The following is a 27,714-nucleotide window of genomic DNA, read 5'->3' on the forward strand; positions in this document are numbered from 1 at the left end:
CTTCCTTCCCGGGCATTCTGAGCCCACCCATAGCTTTGGCCATGTCTTTAAGGGACACAAAAGAACTGCAACAGCCACCAATTCCGTCCTCATCTGTAAGGCAGGGCCCCCACCCACCCTGCCTTCCTCACAGGGGTGTGTAATGCTGGATGAAAAAGCACAACAGAAAGTGTCTGCCAGAGAATTACAGAGGGAAAGGTTTGCACCAAACTCAAAATAGAGAAGGTGGAAGTGGAAATGGTGGGGGCAGTAAGGAGGAATTCACTTTTATTCAGAAGGCTTTATTTCTTTAAAAAAAGATTGGAAACCAATATAGGTTGTTACACAATGGCTAATTCTGATGGTAGGAATATGGGTATTCATTACATTATTATTTCTTTTCTGTGTTATTCTAACTTCTAAATGAAAATATCTTTCCCCTAATGTTAGTTGTAACTTAGAGAACTACTGCTATGTCCTCATCTTACAGATCGGTAAACTGAGGTTTGGAAACGGGACTGGTTTAAGGCCACAGAGGCCAGGCTAGGACACAGGGGTTCTAAGCCCAAAAGCAGGATGCTTTCTGCTATCGGGGCCACGCAGAAGCGCCCTCCCTACAAAAGGGCTGTCTCTGCCCCTGACAGCTTTCCAGGATGGGCCTTAGAAAAACCCTATAGGTGTCCCTGGAGATTCAGGCTGGCTCTTTCCCAGGCTGGGAATGAAAGAGCTGGCCAGTCATGTGCAAGTTGGGAATGTTTCTATTTCCAGGATCTGGGGAAAGAAGAATTACATCTACATGGAGGGAGGGTGGGTAATTCTTCACAGACATGGTAGTTGATCAAACCAACCCAGGCAAAGAGAGACAGGGAGTGCAGGAGGAGATAAGAGAGGTGAGGGCAGGCAGGAACAGTTCGTTTCTGGAGAGCACTGAGATATCCAAGGACTGTTTTTTATTAAAATAAAAGTGTGCTGGTGGAGTGTGAGGATTAACTTTACATGTTAACTTAACTGAGCCACAGTGACCAGATATTTGGTCAAACATTAATCTGGCCATTTCTCTGAGGGTGTTTTTGGATGAGATTAGCATTTGAATCTGTGGCTTGGGTAAAGTAGATGCCTCCTAATGTGGGTGGGCCTCGTCCAATCAGGTAATGGCCTGAACAGAACAAAAGCCTGAGCAAGGAGAATTCCCGCTCTGGGCCTCGCAGTCATCGAGTGGGGATGTCAGCACCCCTACCTTCAGACTCGAGCTGAAACATAGGCTCTTCTGGGTCTTGAGCCTGCTGGCCTTCAGACTAAAACTAAACCATCAGCTCTCCTGAGATTCCAGCTGAATGCAGCTCTTAGGACTTGTCAGCCTCTACAATCATGTAAGCTAATCCCTTATACTAAACCCCTCATATACATATGAGGGGGTGTGTGTATAATATATATATATATAGGCTATATATATAGCCTATTGAATATATGCATATGAGCTATATATATATGACATATATGTCCTATTCGTTCTGTTTCTTCTGAAAACCCTGACTAATCAGGGAGGGTATAAGAAATGAGAAGGGCAACTGAGGAAAGGAAAGGGCACCATGTATCAGGCCCAGAGCTAAACACTTCTATTTATCACTGAATCCTCCACCAGCCCTATATGGGAAAATCAAACTGAGGCTCAGAGTGGTTAAGTAATTTGCCCAAAGTCACACAGCTGTCAGCAGCAGGGCCAACTATCACAGCTAGGCCTGGGTGACTCCAGATCAGATACCTCTCCCATTCCAGGAGCATTTTCCTCAGGATATGACACACCCACCATCAGTTTAGATGATGCACAGATGAGCTATTTTTTAACAGACTCATTATGCATTTTAACTATTACATATTCACTTAAGTTTTAGGAAAAACAAATGTACCAAACTCATGAGCTCATAAATGTTAATACGAAAGATAATGTCAATGTTTTTTAAAAAGTGAGTCATTTTGAAGGAAATGTTCAGTAAATTCTAGTATAGGTAGTACATAAAAGCAGCAGCATTTTAATGGTGGCAATGAAGTGACTGCAGTCCCCACCACCCACTACTGAGGCACACCTCGGGGAAGTGTGGGTCCAGGGAAGAGGGGAACCGAGCCCTGCAACGCCAGCCATGCCTTCCCTCTGGTACAGAGTCTGATATAAGCTGCCATTCTCCAATTTCTGGGAGCACAGGGGCAGGGCAATGTCCTACACTGATATCAGGAACTCTAAACACCAGACGAGCCTCTCCCTGGTTGGCTGGGACCCACTGTGAGGAACAGAGGAACCACTGGAAGAGGCACGTGGCTACAACAGCTCACATAGTCCCTGACCAGTACAGGCTCTGGGCCATAGGTGGCCCATGTAGCCACTCAGCCCATACTCAAAACCAGGTCTGGAGACACAGCACTCAAGGACACACAGGGGCTCACTAAGCAGAAAAGGCAGGGTCTGCACATAGGGCTCACTGGCTGAGATGCCAACACTTTCATCTGCCACCCACCGAAGCCAGGTCAGCCAGCTTATAGCCCAGTTCACTTGGATTCCACATCAGGTTTGGCCAAAGAAACAGAGTCCGGCGACTTTTCTGAGGAAAAGCCCTCCCCTGCCCATCCAGTCTAAATGAATAGCCACTCCTCTAAAAGGACACTTGGTCCTCTTACCTGCACACCTGTCGTTCTTCTCTGCACCTCAGCAGGTGGGCGGCATGTCTGCCCTACCCTCCCACTCACCAACACCTCTGCCCCAACCCCCCCCACCCCCAACACGGCACACATGGCAGGCTTCATAGTCGGGAGTGGTGCGTGTGGCTTTCCCAGGGACCCCTCATGTAGTGCAGCAAGTAGCCCTCGGGGATGGGGACATGGCTCACTCGATTCTCTCATCTGTTGGTATCTGTGGAATGGGCGGTCGTAAGACAGACAGGTGCTGCCACTCACCAGCTGCGTGATCTTGACCAAATGAGCTAACCTCCCTGGGCTGCCACATCCTCATCTGCACAATAGGAATGAAAATAGCACCTATACAAAGCACTGGGCTGGGATAATATATATCAAGCTCTTGTCACAGCTCTCAGATCTAGGAAAAAGGAGGGGGCTCCCAAATGAAGGAGTTGTGGTCCTGCAATGTTTGGGATGATTCTGACCACAAGAACTTTGCTTTTTAAAGAAAGAAGAAAAGCTGGGCACAGTGGCTTGTGCCTATAGTTCCAATTATGCAGGAGGATGGCTTGAGCCCAGGAGTTCAGGGCATTGTGATTACTCCTGCTTGAACCTGTCCTTCCTCTTCCCTGAAGCCTGACCCTAAAGCCCTAGGGTCAGGGCCCTCCTCACGGGCCTCCCAATGATACCACCAAGGCATCCTTAAAGCCTGAATCAAAGATTCAGGCCCAAAACAGAGTTATTGGCCCAAGGTGGCACTGCTGGAAAGAGCCTGAACCACCTGCCATCAAATCTAACCTCTTTTCCGAAGCCCCTGCCTCCCCCTCCTCCCTCCCTCCCAGCTTCTCCACCTCTGTTCCTCTGCTGATGCTGGTCCCTCCACCTCACATGACCTCTTGACCCACAGGTATGCTGTCCAACCTTCTTAGCTCACCAAACATGGCAACTCTTCCATGGACTGTCCCTATCTGCAACACCCATGCCCCTCCTATCAGCTCCCATGGCACCGCTGGTCCTCCTTGAGGTCTTTAAGGCATTCATCCACTTATTGAAACCATAAATACTGGGCTATTAGTGATATTTAAGGTAGTGTTCTAGGTGCCAAGGACACAACTAAGTACAGACTACACATTAACCTCTATCTTCACGGAGCTTTCACTTTAGTGGAAGGAGAACAAGAACAGACAAAATGAGTGAGTGAAGATGGGATCTTAGTAATGGCTAAGGACAGATAAAATGCTGGGAGGGCCAGGGCTGCCATCTTCCATGGACACTCAGAGGAGGCATCACTGAGGGGGCACTGTGCAAGCAGAGACTTTAAGGACAGGCAGGCATGGACTCTATCAGGTGTGGGTGGTGAATGTTCATCCATGGAGACAAATACATGGCTTTTCTTCTTTATTCTGTTAATATGGTCATTACATTGATTTTTTAAAAATATTGAACCAACCTTGCATTCCTGGGCTATGCCCTACCAGATCATGATATATTAGTCTTGTTTATTTTTCTGGATTTGATTAGCTAGTATTTTAAAAAATTGTGCTTTTGGTCTGTGGGATTTTTTTTTTCTTATAATGCTTTTATCTGGTTTGCAATGAGTGTAATGTTGGCCTCATAAAAGTGAATTAGGAAACAATTGCTCCTTCTCTCTCTCCTGAGAGTCTGTAAAGAACCTGTATCATTTCTTCCTTAAATCTTTCACAGAATTTACAGACAAGGCCATCTGGGCTTACAGTTTTCTTTACAAAAAGGTTTTTAGGCCAGGTGCCGTGGCTCATGCCTATAATCCCAGCACTTTGGGATGCCAAGGCATGTGGATCTTGAGATCAGGAGTTCAAGACTAGCCTGACCAACATGGTGAAGCCCTGTCTCTACTAACAATACAAAAATTAGCCAGGCATCATGGCGTGCACCTGTAATTCCAGCTACTAAGGAGGCTGAGGCAGGAGAATCGCTTGAACCCAGGAGGCAGAGGTTGCTGTGAGCTGAGGTCGCACCACTGCACTCCAGCCTGAGTGACAGGGAGAGACTCTGTCTCAAAAAAAAAAAAAAAAAAAAAGGTTTTTAATTACAAACTTAATTTTATCAAATGTACCAAGTGGAACAGAAGGCATCTAGGGCTGCATACTCTGCAAGTGTTTTCAGGGCATCCCAAAAGCTCCGTGCAGCAGCAGGTCTCATGTGCCCACCTGACGGCTGCTGAGACTGAGCTCTGTTGCTGTCACATGGCCAGGCTGCCTCCTCAAAGGCACCTGACTCTGTTCTGCTCAATGTCCTCCCTCATCACACCAGCTCCCCTGTAAGTCCAGGGTCTGTAGGCCTCCCCTGCCCTTCCCACAAACAGCTGTCAACAGGCAAGCAGCTGACCTGTGAGTGTCATTTCTGTGGGGCACACGTGCTGAGTTTGGGCTGCCCAGCCTCCACATACCTTCCAGTAACAGCACTCAATTTTTCTGTAGGTGCCTGTCTGCTATGGTCTGAATGTCTGTGTCCCCCCAAAATCCAGATGTTGAAATCCTCACCTCTGAGGTGATGACACGTGTTAACAGGTGGGGCTTTTTGTGCGTGATTAGGTCATGACGTCTGAGCCCTCATGGATGGACTAAGCGCCTTTATAAAAGAGGTCCCACAGAGCTGCTCACCCCTTCCCACCATGAGAGGATGTCACAAGGAGTGAGCAGTCTAAAACCTGGAAGACAGCCTTCACCAGAACCTGACTATGCTGGTACCATCTTGAAACTTTCATTTATTCTATGCTTTCTTACGTGTCAATCACAGAGTGAAACATATCATGAACATTTCATTTGCTTCCAAACAATCCTATTAAAACCCCCATTTGATACATGAGGAATCCTTTGCATGGATGTTAAGTGACCTTCATGAAGCCACGTCCCTAGACATGGGCCTTAGTGTAGTCTAGTTCAGAACCCCTGGTCTGGACACTCTCCTGCTCCCTTGTGCTAGGGTACACGGAGTTCAAAACAAGGCCACAGGCCTCCCACCTTTACCTGGTGCTGCCTCCAGACCAAGCAGAAGACAGCTTTAACATCCACCTGAATCAGCCCCCACCTCCAAATGTATCCTGAATACTAATTTTTTTTTTTTTTTTTTGGAGACGGAGTCTCGTTCTGTCACCCAGGCTGGAGCGCAGTGGTACGATCTAGGCTCACTGCAACCTCTGCCTCTTGGCTTCAAGCAATTCTCCTGCCTCGGCCTCCTGAGTAGCTGGGACTACAGGTGCACGCCACCTGTAATTTTTAGCACGCCACCCAGCTAATTTTTTTTTTTTTTTTTTTGTATTTTAGTAGAAACAGTTTCACCGTGTTGCCCAGGCTGGTCTCTAACTCCTGAGCTCAGGCATTCTGCCTGCCTTGGCCTCCCAAAGTGCTAGGATTACAGGTGTGAGCCACTGTGCCCAGCTATTACTGATTTTTTTTTCCTTTTTCTTTTTCTTTTTGAGACAGAGTTTCACTCTTGTTGCCCAGGCTGGAGTGCAATGAGACAATCTCGGCTCACTGCAGCCTCCACCTCCCAGGTTCAAGTGATTCTCCTGCCTCAGCCTCCCGAGTAGCTAGGAAAAGGCATGTAGCACCATATCCAGCTAATTTTGTATTTTTAGTAGAAATGAGGTCTCTCCATATTGGTCAGGCTGGTCTCAAACTCCTGACCTCAGGTGATCCGCCCACCTTGGCCTCCCAAAGTGCTGGGATTACAGGCGTGAGCCACCGTGCCTGGCCAATACTGATTTTTAAAAGCACCACTGGGCCAGGCATGGTGGCTTATGCCTGTAACCCTAACACTTTGGGAGGCCAAGGTAGGAGGATCACTTGAGACCAGGAGTTTGAGACCAGACTAAGCAACAGTGAGACCCCATTTCTAAAAAAAAAAAAAAAAAAAAAAGGCCGGGCATGGTGGCTCACACCTGTAATCCCAGCACTTTGGGAGGCCGAGGTGGGTGGATCACGAGGTCAGGAGATCGAGACCATCCTGGCTAACATGGTGAAACCCCGTCTCTATTAAAAAATACAAAAAATTAGCCAGGCATGGTGGCAGGCACCTGTAGTCCCAGCTACTTGGGAGGCTGAGGCAGGAGAATGGTGTGAACCCAGGAGGCGGAGCTGGCAGTGAGCTGAGATGGCGCCACTGCACTCCAGCCTGGGTGACAGAGCAAGACTCTGTCTCAAAAAAAAAAAAAAAAAATTAGCCAGGTGTGGTGGCATGTACCTTTAGTCCCAGCACTTTGGGAGGCCAAGGTAGGAGGATTACTTGAGGCCAGTAGTTTGAAACTAACCTGTGCAACAGCGAGTCTCTAAAAAATAATAATAATAAATAAAAATTTTAAAAATTAGCTGGGCGTGGTGGCTCACACCTATAGTCCCAACTACTCTAAAGGCTGAGGCGGGAGGATCACTTGAGCCCAGGAGTTTGAGGTTATAGTGAGCTATAATTGTGCCACTGCACTGCAGCCTGGGTGACAGAGCAAGAACCTGTCTCAGAAAAATAAAAGTACTACTGAAGTTTTAAAATCCAGCTGAAGGAAACTGGGTAAACCAACAATCATCTGAGAAGGGTGGCGCATTTCCCCAGGCATCTGAGAGTGAGTGTGGTTCTGGATCTGAGGCTGGTTTTGGACACAGCTCTGCCACTAACCAGCAGTGAGGCTCTTGGACCCAGGCTCCTCATTTGTACAGTGCAGTCATTCTTACCAAAGGAGTTTTTTTTATTGTTCATTTTTAGGATTAAGTGGGGGCATAGTATGCAAAGGGATTAACAGAAAAATTGGTTCTTTCATTTTGGCTCCCTCTGTCCATCCCCCCTGTCACCACCCCCACATCTCCTCTGCAACACTGGAAGCCCCTGCCTCTGGACCTGCAGGCCGTGGCCAGGAAGGGCAGTTGCCTAGACACCTGCGCCTGCCGACGGCCCCTCCCCACCATCAGGCTCCTCTTGGTTGGACACCCGCCCTAGCCCAGTCACATACAGGTGTGACTTGTATTCGTTTACTTATTTATTTATTTGAGACAGTTTCACTCTTATCACCCAGGCTGGAGTGCAGTGATGCAATCTCAGCTCACTGCCACTTCCGCCTCCCGGGTTCAAGCAATTCTCCTGCCTCAGCCTCCCAGGTAGCTGGCATTACAAGCGCCCAGCACCACGCCCAGCTATTTTTTTTTGTATTTTTAGTAGAGATGGGGTTTCACCATATTGGCCAGGCTGGGCTCGAACTCCTGACCTCAGGTGATCCGCCCTCCTCGGCCTCCCAAAGTGCTGGGATTACAGGCATGAGCCACTGCATCTGGCCAGCCACTGCACCCAGCCTAGTTTTTTTAATAGACAGGATCTCACTCTGTTGCCCAGGCTGGAGTAGAGTGGTACAATCATGGATCACTGCAGCCTTGACCTTCTGGGTTCAAGCAATCCTCCTGCCTCAGCCTCAGGAGTAGCTGGGACCACAGGTGCCTGTGCCACACCCAGCTTTTTTTTCTTTTCTTTTTTTTTTTTTTTTTTTTTTTAGTAGAGACAGGGTTTTGCTATGTTGCCCAGGCTGGTCTTAAACTCCTGAGCTTAAGTGATCCTCCTGCCTCAACCTCCCAAAGTGCTGGGATTATAGGCATGAGCCACCACGCTCGGCCCTTTTCTTATTATTGTTTTAAATGGATTCTTCTTTACTAAAAAATTACTTTAAAAGGAAACCTTGGTCAGGTGCGGTGGCTCACACCTGTAATCCCAGCACTTTGGGAGGCAGAGGAGGGCTGATCACCTGAGGTCGGGAGTTCGAGACCAGCCTGGCCAACATGGCGAAATCCTGTTTCTACTAAAAACACAAAAATTAGCCGGGCATGGTGGTGGGTGCCTGTAATCTCAGCTACTCAGGAGGCTGAGGCAGGAGAATCGCTTGAACCTGGGCAGCAGAGGTTGCTGTGAGCCAAGATCTTGCCACTGTACTCTAGCCCAGGCAATACAGCAAGACTCCATCTCAATTAAAAAAAAAAAAGGGAGGCTGAGGCAGGTGGATCATGAGGTCAGGAGATCGAGACCATCCTGGCTAACACAGTGAAACCCCATCTCTACTAAAAATACAAAAAATTAGCTGGGCATGGTGGCAGGCACCTGTAGTCCCAGCTACTTAGGAGGCTGAGGCAGGAGAATGGCGTGAACCCGGGAGGCGGAGCTTGCAGTGAGCCGAAATCGGGCCACTGCACTCCAACCTGAGCAACAGAGCAAGACTCTGTCTCAAAAAAAGAAAAAAAGCCAGGCACAGTAGCTCACGCCTGTAATCCCAGCACTTTGGGAGGCCAAGGCGGGCAGATCACGAGGTCAGGAGTTCGAGACTAGCCTGGCCAATATGGTGAAACCCCGTCTCTACTAAAAATACTAAAATTAGCCAGGCGTGTTGGCGCATGCCGGTAGTCCCAGCTACTCAGGAGGATGAGGCAGAAGAATAGCTTGAGGCTGGGCGTGGTGGCTCACACCTGTAATCCCAGCACTTTGGGAGGCCGAGACGGGCAGATCACGAGGTCAGGAGATCGAGACCATCCTGGCTAACATGGTGAAACCCCATCTCTACTAAAAATACAAAAAAAAGTTAGCCGGGCGTGGTGGCGGGCGCCTGTAGTCCCAGGTACATGGGAGGCTGAGGCAGGAGAATGGCATGAACCCGGGAGGCGGCGCTTGCAGTGAGCCAAGATCGCACCACTGCACTCCAGCCTGGGCGACAGAGCAAGACTCTGTCTCAAAAAAAAAAAAAACAAACAAACAAAAAAGGAAACCTTACACACTAGTGTAAATAAGAATCTCACAGCATTTGTCATCCATCCAGATGACTCAAAGCAGTGTCAGTAAGTCCTGGGGGGAAGCTGCTACCTACAAAGACTCTAGGCGTCTGCCTGTTCTCTTGGGAGACAGGCAAACATCAAAGAGTACAATGAAAAGACAGTGTTGGCCAAGGCCCGAGCAAGAGAAAATAGGCAGTTGCTATTTAATGGGTACAGAGTGTCCATTTGGGAAGATGAAAGAGTTCTGAAGGTGGATGGTAGAGGTGGCTGCACAACAATTGTGAACGTACTTCATGCCACAGAACTCTACACCTAAAAATGGTTAAGGAGGTCGATCATATGTTATATATATTTTACCACAATTTAAAATAAAAAAATATGTAAACCACATACAGACACCAGAAGAAAACTTTTATTTTGAGGAAAATTAAAGGACTGACAGTGAGTTTTGAAAGAGTGAATTTTTCTCATTCCCACTGTCGCATGAGGCCCCACTGGCACACAGAATGTGCTGGCGTCTGGCAGGCACTGCTTTTGAGGGGGTGCTCCCCACTCTTCACAACACAGGAACAGGAGGCGGGCAGGCCATAGGGGAACTCAGGGACCTGGGTCAGGCCAGAAAGCAACAGTGAAAAGAAAAGAGAAGTGAGAGTTGCACAAAGAACAAGGATGGGTGAGGGTGGTGGATGACACACGCCACCTCCCATCCACTCGCAGGGTCCAGCCCGTAACGGTGCCCAAAGGCAGTGTCTACAGAGCGGAAGCCACCTCGTGGGGCTGACAGAGCTCAGGCAGAGTGGGGGACCCACAAAGGAAGCAGGAAGAAAATCACCCAAGGCCCAAGTCAACCCAGGTCCACAGACACTTCCTGGCACTTCCCTGCTGCGGGCCTGGTGAAGGGAGTTGAGCAAGGCCTGGTCCAGCCCTGCAGGGGCCACAGCTACAGGCAGCCCTCAGGCGCCGGGGAGAACAAGGCCCAAAAACCACGCCCAGTCTAACCCTGCCCAACATCTGACCTGGCATTCTCCTTCCTGTCTCCTAACCACAGCCCACAAGGTCCCACATGGCCCCGCCCTGCCAACCTCTCCACCCTCCCTCCCAGCCCCGCTGCCCCGGCCAAACGTGCTGCCTTTGCGCACTTCTGACAAACTCCATCTCTCCCCCGGCCCTTTGCACTTGCTGTCCCCTCCAACTCAACCCCACTCCACTCCTAGTTCGACTCCCAGGAGGCTTATGCTGAGCGCCCTCCCCAAAACACATTCCATGCCTTGCAGTTCTGTTTCCTTCAGGACTTACTCCTGCCTCACATGCATCCACAGATCTCATCTTAATTAACTGTTTAACTCCGGCAATCAACTATGAGTCCCTGAGAGCAGGGCATCTCCTGCTGCTTCACTGTCACAACCCAGGACCTCAAGTAGTGCCTGGCTCATAGTAAGAGTCACAGACAGGTGGGTGTGGTGGCTCCCGCCTGTAATCCCAGCACTTTGGGAGGCTGAGGCGGGTAGATCACAAGGTCAAGAGATCTAGACCATCCTGGCCAACATGGTGAAACCCTGTCTGTACTAAAAATACAAAAATTAGCTGGGTATGTGCCTGTAGTCCCAGCTACTCGAGAGGCTGAGGCAGGAGAATAAACTGAACCTGGGAGGTGGAGGTTGCAGTGTGCCGAGATCGTGCCACTGCACTCCAGCCTGGCAACACAGTGAGACTCCATCTCAAAAAATAAAAAGAGTCACAGACATTTGTCACCTCTTATTCAGTGACTCTCCAGCCCTCCTCGGTGAAACATGTGTTGCCCATCAGTGCTTGTCCCCTGGTGCTCGGGCAGGACGGGTCTTCACTGTGTGCCCTCTCCCAGGCCCTGCGGGAGCTCTGGTTTCTCCACCCCACTTTCTAACTGCCAGAAATGCCATCAAATAGGCCCAGATGATAACACAATCGACCAAAGCCTGCGACTCTAAGGCCGGGCATAAGAAAGGAGACAGAGATTTGGCCTAGGTGTGTGGGGATGCAGCATGCACACAAATTGAGTGGTACAGGGGAAAACACTCTCAACGAAAAGAGCAGAAGTACAGGTGTGGGCTCAGGGAAGGCCAAGTGAAGGAGGTACAGAAGAGCAAACTGGGGGCCTCTCGTCGAATTCAACTCCCTCTTTCGGGTTGTTTCCACTTTGCGAATTTTTTATTTTGACTATGGGGCAACTTCTTACAGGCCCTGTTGCCTCACCTGTGCAGTTTCCAGCATGTGACCTGCTGACATGCCCGTCCAGAGGCTCAGGGTCCCTGAGCCCAGCAGAAGCCAGCTAGGCCAGATGACACTCTGACTTGGCTCAGCGTGCATCCCTCACCCTTACTGCCCAACTTCACCCATGAAGGCCTGTGAGGGGACTTGCTGCAGCTTCCCCTGCTGGGGCAGGGAGAGGGACCCAGGACATCCATACGCAAGGGTAGTGCTGGCCTCTGGCCTCCCACAGTCACCCCTCAGCAAAGAGGGACTCCCCAGGGGTCATCTGAACTGCCTGGGGTACAGCATGCCCCAAGGCCAAGCTCCACGGCATAGGGACCAGTGCCCTCCCTGGCCCTGAAAGGACTCCCATCTGCCTGTTTGAGAATCCTTACACCTGTGACTGAGAAGTGCCCCAGACCACATAAGAGAGGGTGTACCCTGGTGCAGGACCAGGCATGGCACACGTTAGATGGCTCCAAGGTGCCCAGGAGAGACTGTCAGGGGCAGGAAAGGAGAAGTCTGTGCACAGCTTGGTATGGCAGTCACTGTGCATGCTGTGTCTGGATGTTGTTCACCACGCAGGTCCACATCCCCTCCCCACCTCAGCCAGGGGAGCTGCAGGTCATAATTCAAAAGAGTGTCTCCGCCAGAGGCCCAGGAGGTCGCACAACATCCCCTTCCCCAGGGGAACCAATGGCTGCCTGACAGTGGGTACAAAAGCTCAAAGCTTGGTCTCTTCGCCTGAAGGCAGGACAACGTGCAGGCAGCCTCCCTTCCCTATCCAGCTGACCAACAGAGCACTTTCTCTGTAAACTAGGGCAGCAGAATCCTGCTTCAGGCTCCACCCCTGGGAAACCAATCTGAGCCACTCACTTTCTCCAAGACAGCGCCCCCCTGCTGGAGCACCCAGAATACCCTGGGACTCCATGGCAGGGAAAGAATCAATGAGGAGGCAACTTCAACCCAGCAGAAAGGTGCTCAGACACGGAGCCCTCAGGAAGAAGCAACAGAGCAGTGCTTGGGCTTCAGTGCTAGCCAGTGTTGGCAGGGGAGGAGGTTCCCGAGGTGCCCAAATAACCAGGTTCAAGGCAATGTAAGAAAGGAGCTAGGAGGGGAAACATAAGTGACCGAAAAGAAACCAAAATGCTGCCTGTGATTGTATTACAGCTGGAAGATTATGGCATGATTTCTTTTTCAACTGTTCTCCCAGTTTTTGATATGAGGTCGTTTTGTATATACCTTTAAAAGGAGCAAATGAAATATACTTTATGGAACACTTTCAATAATGCAAAATATCTAGAAGGAATCAGGAACTTGTCACAAAACCAGTGCTGGCTGGCTGCAGTTGGAGCGAATTAGAGCCTGGCAAATTAGCCAGAGGCTGCCAGTCCCCAGGTCTAATGGCGTGGGACAGGGAGGAGTCCCAGCAGCTCCTGCTCCAACTCAGTGTCCATCGCTACAAGACTTCCCAGAGATCACTTCCCCTTCTGGAGCTCAGGTTTTCCTATATGAAACACAGGCTGTTTAAACTAGGTGACCTCTAAGGTTCCCCTGGCCCCAAAACTGTCCAATTTTGATGCTATAAAATAAAAAAATAGGAAAAGTAAACATGAAGCTGTTGGCTCAGGCACACACAGTGATTTCTGTAAACTTGGACCTCAGCTGCAAATTCAAAGGATGTGCAAATGTTCCCACAGGGTCTGGCAGAATTCTCATTTTCTTTTTCGTCTGAGAGACTTAACAATGAACTTTCTGGATGAAGAGGCAATGTTCCTCCCAGGTTTAGAGGTCTGTGGATATATGTCTATAGGCCAGCTCTGAAAATCTCCAGAGGAGATTCTTCAAAACTGCAGCAATAGATGACTACACTAGAAACAGCAATACTAAAAATAAAGAAAATATTCTCAATGCTTGATTGACAGAATGTCTTCCTGTCAAGTTAAGGGGGAATCACAATTACCAAACACCTCTGAGAAGACAATCTGAATAGCAGTCACACATCTGCAGTCACACATCTGCAATACAAACTACAGATCAACGTCAAACATGTTATAAGGTACTTAGCACTTCTCTGATGCATCAGAGATTAAGAATGTTTTTTCCCTTTTTCCTACCAAGTAAATTAAAATCCACCAACACCCTTCAGCTCCTCTCAGAAAAGAAAATGATGCTGGGGGGAAAAAGTGTTGTTAGTTTAGAAAAAGAAAAAAGTACAGCTATAGAATCTCAGAGAAAGTAACACACAAATATATCCAAAGGGATTCACTTGAAGCCAGCTGTTTTTAATAACCAGTTTCCTCTTTCTTGCCCACATACTGAGAGGACAGACAGCTTCAACAAGAGAATGAGCATGTATCCCCGCCACAGTATTGACTAACAGCTGATTTTCCCACACAAGACAAGGCCTTAGATTGGGATACAGAAAACCTAATGCCCAAGTTCAGCCTCTGACATCAGGCCAGAAATAGGAGCCTCCAGGTGCATAAAGCACTAAAACCAAAATGCAATGGGCTGACCTAGTACGTCTTGATTTCAGGAAGGAGACCTTCAAAAAAGAAATAGGGCAGGCCGGATGCGGTGGCTCACGCCTGTAATCCCAGCACTTTGGAAGGCAGAGGCGGCGGGATCACTTGAGGTCAGGAGTTCGAGACCAGCCTGACCAACACAGTGAAACCCCATCTTTACTAAAAATACAAAAATTGGCCAGACAAGCCAGGCATGGTGGCTCACGCCTGTAATCTCAGCATTTTGGGAAGCTGAGGCAGGTGGATCGCCTGAGGTCAGGAGTTCAAGAACAGCCTGGCCAACACAGTGAATCCAGAGTTTGAGACCAGCCTGGCCAACATAGTGGAACCCCGTCTCTACTAAAATGCAAAAAACTAGCTGGGTGTTGTGGCGGGCGCCTGTAATCCCAGCTACTCGGGAGGCTGAGGCAGGAGAATCGCTTGAACCGGGGAGGCGGAAGTTGCAGTGAGCCGAGATCGCGCCATTGCACTCCAGCCTGGGCAACAAGGGCTGGAGTGCACTCTAAAAACAAACAAAATTAGCCAGGTGGCCTGCACCTGTAATCCCAGCTACTCGGGAGGCTGAGGCGGGAGAATCGCTTGAACCCGGGAGGCGGGGGTTGCAGTGAGCCGAAATCGCACCTGCAAGTCAGCATGGACGACAAAGCAAAACTCCGTCTCAAAAAAAAAAAAGAAAAAGAAAAAAGAAATAGGGCAAATAGTGCAAGCAACAGAGAAAGCTGGCTGGTCTGAGCTTCGGGCATCACACTTACATACACGCACAGACTAATACTCAAACAGGCTTAACACACACATGTCCAGGCTTACACACATGGCTGTCACGTGGTCACACCCCGTTCTGCCTCGACCTTGACCCAGTCTTGAAACAGAAATAAAGGGAGCAACTACTGAGCATCCTGGGGGTGGGGAGGGCGGAAGCCCATCTTTTCACCCCTAGGAGGGCTGGGCTGGGAAGCTGAGGACGCTCAGTCGTGCCCACGCAGCCTTGCCAGGGGCAGGAGCTCCATTTCCCCTGGTCTGCAAAATGGAAGGGCTGGACTGCACCGCCCTGTCAGTGTCGGTCTCTGGTTTCATGGGTCCCTGTGGTTCCACAGGGTCACACTCCGCATCCGACCCCTTGGAGAACTCCCAACCCGAGAGGGAGGGTGATGGAAATGCCCTGAGCATCATGATGGACCCGCGCCGAGGCAACCTGAGGGGAAGCGCCGGCCTGCCTCGTCTCACTTCGCCTCTGTAAAGCGGCCCCTGGGCTTCCCTCCAAAACTCCTTTCCTCCAGGGTCTCCGTTCCTCCCCGCGACGCTAGGCGCTGCGCTTCGTCTCACAGACTCACTTCCCACGCCAGGGCGAGGGCGGTCACAGACAAACCCGAGCTGGGGTCCCAGACGCAAGGGAAGTGCGGCCCAGCTGCCCCGGCGCCCCCTCCCGGGTCAGGCCGGCTCGGGCCCTGCGGTCCCAGACGCCGCTCCCCAGGCCACCCTTCCTCCCGCACAACCCAGAACACGCGGGTCACGGCCGCCAGGCTGCGCCCGCTCTGCTCGCGCCTCAGCGGCGCGGAGGCCCGGACGGCGCCATGACATAAGCAGTGGTGCCGACCCGCGCGCACCCGCCGCTCCGAGTGCTGCAGCCTAGCGCCCAGCGAGAGCGCGCCGCGCACCTGCCGGCTCTGCCGGCCTCCCGGCGCCCGCCCAGCCTCTCAGCGCGAAGGCCCAGCCCGGCCCACGGCGCCCGCCCAGCCCGGCCCACGGCGCCCGCCCGGCCCGGCCGCGCGCCTCACCAGCGGTAGCAGCCCTCCGAGGCCTCCAGCGTGAAGTTAACGCGCGTGGCCCGCGTGAAAGGCAGCAGCACTTTGGGGATGTTGAGCTTGGCCGCAGCGGCGGAGGGGCCCGCCGCCAACAGCACCGACAGCGTCAGCAGCAGCAGCCCCCGGCCCCGCGCCGCCATCCTCGCCGCGCGTCACCTCCCGCGACCCTGCGCCCGGCCGCCCGCGCCGCCCCGTTGCCCTCCGCTCCCGCCCGCGCGCGCGCCAGGCCAGCAGGTGATGAGCGCGGGGGCGGGGCGAGGGCCGCCGTGGCGGCCGTTTCCTGGGCCTGAGCGCGGGAACTCTGGGGGCCGAGCTCGCGGCGACCCCACCTCCAGCCCGGCCCTCGCGCAGGGACGCGGGGCTGGGGGATGGGCGCGCGCCCGGGCCCCCGGAGCTGAGGGAGAAGGCTTGGGGCGCGCCCGCGGGGACCCCTGGACCCTAGAAGTCCCAAGGGGGAGCCCCCGGGCGCCCCGCAGCACGCATCCCGCCCTGGTCTTTGCCCCTGGCGGTGGAGCCAAGCCGCCGGCTCTGGACCTTGCGCTCAGGCCCGGACCCACGGTCAGCAAGGAAGGGACACATGCCCCAGGACATTTGGGATGCAGAAAACCGGCGCCTGCCTTGTCCCAGCCCATGCTTCCCAGAAGAGGGACCCCCGGGCTCGCAAAGGGAAGCCACCTGCTGAAGCGCTGAAGGCCCGGGACCCGCTCCCCCTCGACCCCCTCACACCCTTTCCAGAGAGGCCTTAAGATTCCCATTTCTCCAGGAAAAAACCGGTTGAATGGCCCCCAGATCACTCAGCCAGACAGCCCCAAGTTCTTGTCCTCCGCACTGCACCCCTGCGGAAGCCATTAGAGGTTACCTATAGGTCATTTAGGGCGCCAACGCTGCCAGAGCACAACCCCCTCCACGGCCCCCACACCCACAAAAGAAAGTTTAGCACTGCGGAATCCACCTGCACACCAATGGAAGGCCTTAGATTCCGCGCTGTGCTCTGTGGCTTTTAGCTGTCTGTCGCGAATTGCATGAAGGCATGCGTCAGCAGGCACCTGACTGCTTGGTGCCGCTAAAATATGAATCTAGCCTTGCAGAGAAGGCCCAGCCTAGCGGCAGGTCAGGAAAGGGTGGGGTGAGGGTGCACTGGCCGGCTGTCTGAGGAGTGCAGGAAGTGGATGCTGACTGTAACCAGGAAGACACACAACGATGCCACTGGGTGACCAGGAAGGAGAGGATAAATGTCAGTAAGGCTACGAAGGCTTTTTGGAGGCGGCAGCCCCTGGGTTGGGCATAGACACCGCACTGGGCTTCAGCGAGGCCCGCGTAGGCTGAGCCTGCCCCTCAGGGATCATGGGGCTTTTGGATGGTGATGCGGGGTGTTTGGGGTCACCCTCAAAGCCTGAGGGTCCTAGACCAGGGAATGTGTGTGTTGGGGGAAATCTCTGGAGATACGAGAACTAAGGGGGTGAGGGTCGGCCCTGTGTGGAACCAGGTGCTCTGGGAGGGGAATTCCAACGGGCTCCCTTTGAAGAAACAAAAAACAGACTTGTGCGGAAAAGGCAGCCTCAGAGTGGGTATTTGTGAGGAAGTCTGTGGGTGTCTTCTGGGTTGCACAAGATTGATTTGTTTTCCAACAGGTAATCCAGACAGATGGTTGGAACTTAGGCTCAAAAGGGTTCCAAGTGGAAGTGATTCCTCTCCCTCCCCATCACCCAATACCCTTCCCTACAGGCAATGAGTGTTTCCCACTTGAGTATACATCCAGAGAAATTTTATGCATAAACAAGCATATATATATAAAAAATATGGCACACATGCACACACATACACATACATGCACACACATATGTATATATGAAATATGGCACATATACACACATATACATATGTCTTGCCAGGCAGGTAAATCTCACTCTTGGACATATATCCTAAAGAAATGAAAAGTGATGTTCCCACAAACACCTGTACATAAAACATTCATAGCAGCTTTATCAAATAGGCCCAAACTGGAAACAGCACAGAGGTCCTTCATGGGTGATGATTAAATACTGTGGCACATCTATGCCATGGAATATTATTCAGCAAAAAAAGAAATGAACTGCTAATACATCCATCTTGGATGAAGCCCCAGGGAATTATACTGACTGGAAAACAAACACTACAAAAGCACAAAAGGTTACATACTGTAAACTTGCTTTTATACAAGATTCTTGAGATGGCAAAATTATAGAAGTATAGAGCAGGTGAGTGATTGTGGGGTCAGGGGCGGCATGGCGTAGGAAGTGATGTGGCTATAAAAGGTCAACATGAGGAGTCCCTGGGATGGAAGTGCTTGGTGGCTTGACTGTATCAATGTCCATTTCCTGGTTGTGATATTATCCCATAGTTTTGCAAGATGTCTACTAGTGGAAACGGGGTAAAGGGCACATATTATAGCATCTCTCTTGTTATTTGTTACAACTGCATGTAATCTACAATTATCTCAAAAAAAAGTTTAATTACAGAGACAAAAGAAGAATCATACAAACAGGCCCAGCAAAACACATCTGAGTGGACACAGCTTGCTAAACAACTATGTTTCAGGTGATTTAAGGCAATCAGGAAATTTTCCCAGCAGAAAACAATCCATGGAAGACAACAAAATGGGCCGGGTGCGGTGGCTGTCGCCTGTAATCCCAGCACTTTGGGAGGCCAAGGTGGGCAGATCACCTGAGGTCAGGAGCTCGAGACCAGCCTGGCCAACATGGCAAAACCCCATCTCTACTAAAAATACAAAAAGTCGCCAGACATGGTGGCATGCATCTGTAATCCCAGCTACTGGGGAGGCTGAGGCAGGAGAATCACTTGAACCTGGGAGGTGGAGGTTGCAGTGAGCTGAGATCAAGCCACTGCACTACAGCATGTGCAACAAGAAACTCCATCTCAAAAAAAAAAAAAAAAAGGCAACAAAATGATGGGTAAAACATTTTCCATCTGAGATTTTATCCCTTTACGTTGTCCTTAAACTTGCCCCCAGACCCCATTTCACTTGCCTACAAACCTGGTATGGGATGGTATTTGGGGCCAAGCCAGGGGTCCATGTGTAGGGGCCACCCCCACCTTCTCTGTGGGCTGTTTCCACTCCCTGGCATTGGGCCCCTTCTTTGGGTGTCAGTGTTTATCTGAGATGCAGGGAGCCAGCCATGGACAATGGCCTGAGCACAGCCTTCTGTCCTGGCACAGAGACCCTCTGGGCTGGAAGAGACCACAGATTTGAGCGAGCCGGTTACCCACCTGATAACTAAAACCAGATAGGAAAATGTCTCCTGACCCACATCAGGGTCTCCCAAACTTCTGTTACTTTCTACCACCCTAAAACATTTTTAAAAATAATTTCTATCTGAGTGCCACTTGTGCTGTTATTTCCTGTCTTTAAATCAAAGTGTTTACATGTATTTACTTAAGAAGCAAACTTTGTCTCTTCTGTTAATAAAAAGCTATTATCAGTTTGCAAAATATAATAGAAGTAGCCATAAAATAAATACAGCGAAACAAAAGAATGCCTTCAAATTACCGCAGCATACTATTTCTTGCTAAAGGCTGAGAGCCCAAGGCCTGCTCTCAGGGCCTTCAGTGGGAAGATAACCAAACACAAGACAGTGTGAAGGACAAACCACACTAATCTTGACCTTTCTCCTTGAGCATACAAGTATGGAGAGATTTTTCAAGGCAATTAACTTTTTCCTAGGGGGACGTTGTCCTTTTAGAGCCTACCCACCATCTTTTTGTGACAACAGTAATTTTTATTTGTATTTCATTTATTTATTTATTTTTGAGACAGGGTCTCTCACTCTATCACCCAGGCTGGAGTGCAGTGGCGCAATCTCAGCTCACTACAGCTTCTACCTCCTGGGCTCCAGCCATCCTCCCATCTCAATCTCCTGAGTAACTGGGATTATAGGTGTGTGCCACCACATCCAGCTAATTTTTGCTTTTTGTTTTGTTTTGTTTGTAGAGACAGGGTTTCGCCATGTTGCCCTGGCTGGTCTCGAACTCCTGGACTCAAAGGATCTGTGCCCCTTGGCCTCCCAAAGTGCTGGGATTACAGCCATGAGCCACTGTGCCCAGCCCAAACAGTAATTTTAAAGAATCATTCTGCAGCGGGGAAACTTAAAGAGTCATAGAGTAGACAGTGGTATAATGAAGCCCCATGACTGTCCAGTTCTGTGGCCACAATCCACAGCCAATTCTGCTGCCTCTGCAGTCACCACAGGCCCCACCCTATCTCATTTTGAAACAAATCCAAGATATCCTGTCATTTCGTCTGTATTTCAGTTTGTATCGCTAAGAGATAAGGACCCTTTTATAGATATAACCACAATACTATTATCACACATTAAAAAGTTAACAGTAATCGTATGGTCATAAAATATTATTAGAGTTCAAATTTCCAACTGTCTCATACATTCATAATACCTTTTTACAGTTTATACTTTCAGAATCGGGATATAAGTAAAGTTCACACATTGCAATTGATTGAAATGTCTTTTAAGTCTCTTTCAATCTATAGGCTTCCTTCCCCATCTCTCTTTTTCTCCCTGCATTTAAATGTTGCCCTTTTACCTCTGGAGTAGACATTTGTGTTTTCAGACACCCCCAAGCTGAGTCCCCCCTCACCTGGGCCCTACTGCAGCAGCAATGGGGGTTTCCGCCTCTCACAAGTCTGCCCCCAGGCTTTGGTCATGGACTCTGGAAATGGAGGAAAGGGACACCCACTGTGGACCTTCAGCACCACCTCTGAGCTGGAAACCTTGGCTTTGGGCAAAACAAAAAAGAAGTAAAATACCAGGAGCACTGGAATGGCTTCCACCTTTGCAAAGTGCTTTCCAAAACCCCATCATACTTAAGAGAATGGCAACACTTAAATACAGAAATTGCTGCTCAAGTCAATGCCCAGACATGCCTCCTGCTCATGGGGCCCATTTTCTGGTTGCGTTTACTCTTCCTCAGAATGTGTTCCTCACACTTGCCACCTTCAGCCTCTGCCAGGATTGGCAATTGTTTGCTTCCTGTGGGCCCCTGGGTCCTTCCCCACAGGCATCACTAGAGGATGATGGCTGCAGAATAAGTGATGGCAGCCAGCTTGTCACACCTTCAGCCTTCCTTGGAAGTCCAGGCACACGTGTGTTATCCCAGCCACCTCAATCTGATTCCAGCAAACCTAGCTGGATACACAAGGGAGTCCTCAGACATCACCAGGCCACCAACTCTGGAAGAGTACAGGCTCTCTACTCCTTGCTTTCTAGAACTACCAACAGCATGATCCCTTTTCGTGATGGTTAATTTGTGTGTGAACTTGACTGGGCTAAGGGATGCCCAGATAGCTGGCAACACATGGTTTCTGGGTGTGTCTGTGAGGGTGTTTCTGGATGAGATTAGCATTTGAATCAGACTGAGTAAAGATCTGCCCTCACCCATGTGAGTGGACACTTCTAATCCCTCAAGGGCCCGACTAGAACACAAAGGTGTAGGAAAGGCAAATTCACTGTCCACTTGGGCTGGGACATCTGTCTTCTCCTGCCATTAGATATTGGAGCTCCTGATTCTCAGGGCTTTGGACTATGGAACTTACAACAGCACCCCCCACCCCGACCCCGGGCTCTCAGGTCTTTGGACTGAGAGGCTCTAAAGCCTTCAGGCTTGGACCAAATTATATCACCAGCTTCCTTGGGCCTCCACCTTGTAGACAGAAGGCTCTGGGACTTCTTAGCCTTCATAATTATGTGAATCAATTCTCATAATCTATCCATCTCTGCAACCCCCCCTCCCTGCCGCACACATACACACACACCCATACCCACACACCCACACTCTTATTCTGTTTCTCTGGTGAGCCTAATACATTCTTCTTGCTTCTGAGCTCCCCTTGGTGCCAGAGTGGTCAACACAGATCATGGCATACCCCTCAGGGGGCCAGCCCTCCACAGCCTCCCAGGTGGCCTTGACAGAGAATTCAAACTCCTGCTTGTGGTCCCCAGGCCCTCTGAGGCATCCTCTCTGACCTTTGCCTCCCAGACTCACTCCTCTGGCCTGGCCCCACCTGGGTAGTTCAGACCTCCTTAGCATACCTAGCAAATTGGACCCCCTAGGGAGGATAGTTTTTGAACCACTCCTCCTTTATAAGACAAAATTATTTTCAGTAATAAACATGAAATGAAATATAATAATTTCTAGGAAAAAATAACATTTTATTAAGCTTTCTATAGATAAGCAAGCCAGCAACATTTTTAAATAAAAATAAAATACTACAACCAAAAAAGGAAAAGCTAGTGGCTTAATATTTTTAAAATTATATTAATGTATTTTTAGTTACATTCAGCATGGAATAGCTGAATAGCAGTAACTCAAATTCGTCTTTATAATCACTATGCCATCACTGGTTATCTGAAATCTACAGTTTAAACACAACAATGTATAGTACCATAAGGGTTGGAGAAAACAACTCTCCCTGAAGCAAGCTCAAAGGATTCCAAAAAGTTATAAGCTTACTCTGGGAACAAACACATGAGCTGAATTGATGTATATGGGGGGCAGATGTTCTAGGAGTTCTGTAAATTAACATCCATGTAGAATGCATTGCTAATAAAGGATCAATTTCAAAAAAAAAAAATGTTTTATTTTAGGCCAGGTGCAGTGACTCATGCTTGTAATCCCAGTGATTTTGGAGGCCAAGGCAGGAGGATTGCTTGAGGCCAGGAGGATGAGAATAGCCTGGACAACATAGTGAGACTCTCTCTCTACCAAAAAAACTTCAACATTTAGCTGGGCATGGTGGCACACACCTGTAGTCCTAGCTGCTCAGGAGGCTGAGGTGGGAGAATCACTTGACCTCAGGAGTTCTAGGCTGCAGGGAGCTATGATCTCCCCAGTGCACTCCAGCCTGGGCAACAGAGACCCTGTCTCAAAAAAAAAAAAAAAAAAAAAGAAAAAGAAAGAAAAGTTTTATTTTAAAGTTTTTATGTTATTAAAATTCAACAATGCAACAAAAGTTAAAAAAAATAAATTGAACTACATAAAGACTAAAAACAGGCTGGGCATGGTGGCTCTTGCCTGTAATCCCAGCACTTTGGGAGGCCGAGGCGGGTGGCTCACCTGAGGTCGGGAGTTCGAGACCAGCCTGACCAACATGGAGAAACCCCCGTCTCTACTAAAAATACAAAATTAGCCGATTAGCCGGGTGTAGTGGTGCATGCCTGTAATCTCAGCTACTCAGGAGACTGAGGCAGGAGAATCACTCAGCTGCTCAGGAGGGAGTGGAGGTTGCAGTGAGCCGAGATCGTGCCATTGCACTCCAGCCTGGGCAACAAGAGCGAAACTCCATCTCAAAAAAAAAAAAAAAAAAAAAAGGATGCAGCTACAATAAAAAACAGTATATTTCCTCAAAAAATTAAATGTAGAATTACCATATGATTCAGCAATCCCACTTCTGGGTATCAGCAACACAACTGAAAGCCCTATAATCGTATACCCATGTTCATAGCAGCATTATTCACAATAGCCAAAAAGTGAAAGCCATGCAATTCATCCATTGATGGATAAATAAACAAAATGTGACCTATCCATTCAATGGACTAATATTTAGTCTTAAAAAGGAAGACCGGGTGCGGTGGCTCACGCCTGTAATCCCAGCATTTTGGGAGGCCGAAGCGGGCAGATCACCTGAGGTCAGAAGTTCAAGACCATCCTGACCAACATGGTGAAACCCTGTCTCTACTAAAAATACAAAAATTAGCTCTCCCTCTCCCTCTCCCTCTCCCTCTCCCTCTCCCTCTCCCTCTCCCCACGGTCTCCCTCTCCCTCTCTTTCCACGGTCTCCCTCTGATGCCGAGCCGAAGCTGGACGGTACTGTTGCCATCTCAGCTCACTGCAACCTCCCTGCCTGATTCTCCTGCCTCAGCCTGCCGAGTGCCTGCGATTGCAGGCACGCGCCACCACGCCTGACTGGTTTTCGTATTTTTTTGGTGGAGACGGGGTTTCGCTGTGTCGGCCGGGCTGGTCTCCAGCTCCTAACCGTGAGTGATCTGCCAGCCTCGGCCTCCCGAGGTGCCGGGATTGCAGACGGAGTCTCGTTAACTCGGTGCTCAATGGCGCCCATGCTGGAGTGCAGTGGCGTGATCTCGGCTCGCTACAACCACCTCCCAGCCGCCTGCCTTGGCCCCCCAAAGTGCCGAGATTGCAGCCTCTGCCCGGCCGCCACCCCGTCTGGGAAGTGAGGAGCGTCTCCGCCTGGCCGCCCATCGTCTGGGATGTGAGGAGCCCCTCTGCCTGGCTGCCCAGTCTGGAAAGTGAGGAGCGTCTCTGCCTGGCCACCATCCCATCTAGGAAGTGAGGAGCGCCTCTTCCCGGCCGCCATCACAACTGGGAAGTGAGGAGCGTCTCTGCCCGGCCGCCCATCGTCTGAGATGAGGGGAGCACCTCTGCCCTGCCGCCCCGTCCGGGATGTGAGGAGCGTCTCTGCCCCGCCGCCCCGTCTGAGAAGTGAGGAGACCCTCTGCCTGGCAGCCGCCCCTTCTGAGAAGTGAGGAGCCCCTCCGCCCAGCAGCCACCCCCGTCTGGGAAGTGAGGAGCGTCTCCGCCTGGCAGCCGCCCCGTCCGGGAGGGAGGTGGGGGGATCAGCCCCCCGCCGGCCAGCCGCCCTGTCCGGGATGTGAGGGGCGCCTCTGCCCAGCCGCCCCTACTGGGAAGTGAGGAGCCCCTCTGCCCGGCCAGCCACCCCATCCGGGAGGGAGGTGGGGGGGTCAGCCCCCCGCCCGGCCAGCCGCCCCGTCTGGGAGGGAGGTGGGGGGGTTAGCCCCCCGCCTGGCCAGCCGCCCTGTCCGGGAGGTGAGAGGCGCCTCTGCCCGGCCGCCCCTACTGGGAAGTGAGGAGCCCCTCTGCCCGGCCAGCCGCCCCGTCCGGGAGGGAGGTGGGGGGGTCAGCCCACCGCCCAGCCAGCCACCCCGTCCGGGAGGGAGGTGGGGGGGTCAGCCCCCCGCCCGGCCAGCCGCCCCGTCCGGGAGGGCGGTGGGGGGGTCAGCCCACCGCCCAGCCAGCCGCCCCGTCCGGGAGGGAGGTGGGGGGGTCAGCCCCCGCCCGGCCAGCCGCCCCGTCCGGGAGGTGAGGGGCGCCTCTGCCCGGCCACCCCTACTGGGAGGTGAGGAGCCCCTCTGCCCGGCCACCACCCCGTCTGGGAGGTGTACCCAACAGCTCATTGAGAATGGGCCATGATGACAATGGTGGTTTTGTGGAATAGAAAGGGGGGAAAGGTGGGGAAAAGATTGAGAAATCGGATGGTTGCCGTGTCTGTGTAGAAAGAGGTAGACATGGGAGACTTTTCATTTTGTTCTGTACTAAGAAAAATTCTTCTGCCTTGGGATCCTGTTGATCTGTGACCTTACCCCCAACCCTGTGCTCTCTGAAACATGTGCTGTATCCACTCAGGGTTGAATGGATTAAGGGCGGTGCAAGATGTGCTTTGTTAAACAGATGCTTGAAGGCAGCATGCTCGTTAAGAGTCATCACCACTCCCTAACCTCAAGTACCCAGGGACACAAACACTGCGGAAGGCCGCAGGGTCCTCTGCCTAGGAAAACCAGAGAACTTTGTTCACTTGTTTATCTGCTGACCTTCCCTCCACTGTTGTCCTGTGACCCTGCCAAGTCCCCCTCTGCGAGAAACACCCAAGAATGATCAATAAAAAATAAAAAATAAAAAATAAATAAAATAAAAAAATAAAATAAAATACAAATTAAAAAAAAAAATACAAAAATTAGCCAGCTGTGGTGGCAGGCACCTGTAGTCCCAGCTACTCCGGAAGCTGAGGCAAGAGATCGCTTGAACCCAGGAGGTGGAGGTTGTAGTGAGCCGAGTTCGTACCACTGAACTCCAGGCTGTGCGACAGAGCAAGACTCCATCTTTAAATAAATAAATAAATAAATAAATAAATAAATAAATAAATGATATAGTTAATATAAAAAAAGTTATTAACAGTAAAGGATTCTTCTAATAAAAATAATCACTTATTCTGATTGAGACCAGAATATTCTACTCATTTCATTCTTCTGCGTGTAGTCCTTTCATTCCGAATGAGTATGTGTACAAGAGTGTATATGACACATAAATAAAAATTCATGCCCAGACAACAAAAGACATGTTAGGAAACTTTCATTTCACCCACAGCCTCGCCAACACAATGATCAAATGGGAATTTAGGGTTTCCATAATTTTCCATTATATTCACCCAGGAGGAAGCAACAATTTTTCTTTTGTTGATCTTGCAGCTTTCAGATTGTTTGCCCTGCACCTGAGACTTCTTCTTAGTGGGCAGGTGTCTTCCTGTCTTGTCAGAGGGAGGGTGACTTCCTGTAAGATGCCCCAGTCTTCCTCTCAGCTCGAGGAGCAGGCTTACTTCAAGTAGGCTTACTTAAGTAGGCTTAAGTTAATCATTTGAGCGATTAGCCAGGGAAATTCAGCTAAATGGTTGACAATATCTCAATGCTTACACATTAGACTGTGTTAAACTGTAATGTGTTTTTGTTTTTTTTTTGAGACAGAGTCTCACTGTGTCACCCAGGCTGGAGTGCAGTGGTGCCATTTCGGCTCACTGCAACCTCTGCCTCCTGGGTTCAAGCGATTCTCCAGCCTCAGCCTCCTGAGTAGCTGGGACTACAGGCATCTGCCACATGCCCAGCTAATTTTTTGTATTTTAGTAGAGACAGGGTTTCACCATGTTGGTTAGGCTAGTCTCGAACTCTGATCCACCTGCTTCAGCCACCCAAAGTCCTGAGATTACAGACGTGAGCCACTGCACCTGGTCTGTAATATCTTTTAAGTCATAACCTGTCTTGGCTGAGTAATTTAGGTTTGGGGGTTTTGCATTCTTTAGAAATTGTATGAGCTTAACTTTTTTTTTTTTTTTTGAGACAGGATCTCACTCTATCACCCAGACTGGAGTGTAGTGGTGAAATCTCAGCTCACTGCAACCTCCACCTCCTGGGTTGAAGCAATTCTCCTGCCTCAGCCTCCTGAGTAACTGGGATTACAGGCGTGCGCCACCACGTCTGCCTAATTTTTGTATTTTAGCAGAGACGGGGTTTCACCATGTTGGCCAGGCTGGTCTCAAACTCCTCACCTCAGGGATCCATCCACCTCGGCCTCCCAAAGTGCTGGGATTACAGGCATGAGCCACGGCACCCAGCCGTGAGCTTAAATTTTAATTAGTTGGGGAGAGGAGAGAAACCTTTTCTTGCCATTTTTACACTGTGGGCCCTGAGTACTTCTCTGTGTATTGAGAAAGGGAGAAATAAGAATGAAAAGATGGGTAGACATACATACAGACAATTCCCAGAAGAGGACATTCGGATGGTCAACACACATGTGAAAACCTGCTCATCCTTCTCAGTAACCAGGGAAATGCAAATTAAAACAGCAACAAGCTGTCTTTTCTCACTCATCAGATTGGCAAAACTTTTCTTTCAAGTCTTACAACATCAAGTCTGGGCAAACATGGAGGAAAATGAACCCTCTCATGTCGCTGGCAGAAGCATAAATTAGTCCAGCCAATTTGTTTGTGTGTGTGTGGTTTTTTGTTGTTGTTGTTGTTGTTTTGTTTTGGAAACAGTTTCACTCTTGTCACCCAGGCTGGACTGCAATGGCAGGATCTCGGCTCCCTGCAACCTCTGCCTCCTGGGTTCAAGTGATTCTCCTGTCTCAGCCTCTGGAGTA

General features: G+C 50.2%; 1 protein-coding gene across 1 annotated transcript in view; it reads right to left on the minus strand.

The window, feature by feature from the left end:
* Nucleotides 1-16,200, minus strand: part of NUP210 (nucleoporin 210) — a 103,944-nt gene extending 87,744 nt beyond the window's left edge. Inside the window, exon 1 of the mRNA XM_004033649.5 lies at nucleotides 15,952-16,200. Within this exon, the coding sequence (XP_004033697.3) occupies nucleotides 15,952-16,118 (167 nt within the window). The 5' untranslated portion in view covers nucleotides 16,119-16,200. The remainder of the gene's footprint in view (nucleotides 1-15,951) is intronic.
* Nucleotides 16,201-27,714: the final 11,514 nt, after the last annotated feature.

This window comes from Gorilla gorilla, chromosome 2 (assembly GCF_029281585.2).
Source record: "Gorilla gorilla gorilla isolate KB3781 chromosome 2, NHGRI_mGorGor1-v2.1_pri, whole genome shotgun sequence".
In the NCBI taxonomy this organism is placed as follows: domain Eukaryota; kingdom Metazoa; phylum Chordata; class Mammalia; order Primates; family Hominidae; genus Gorilla; species Gorilla gorilla.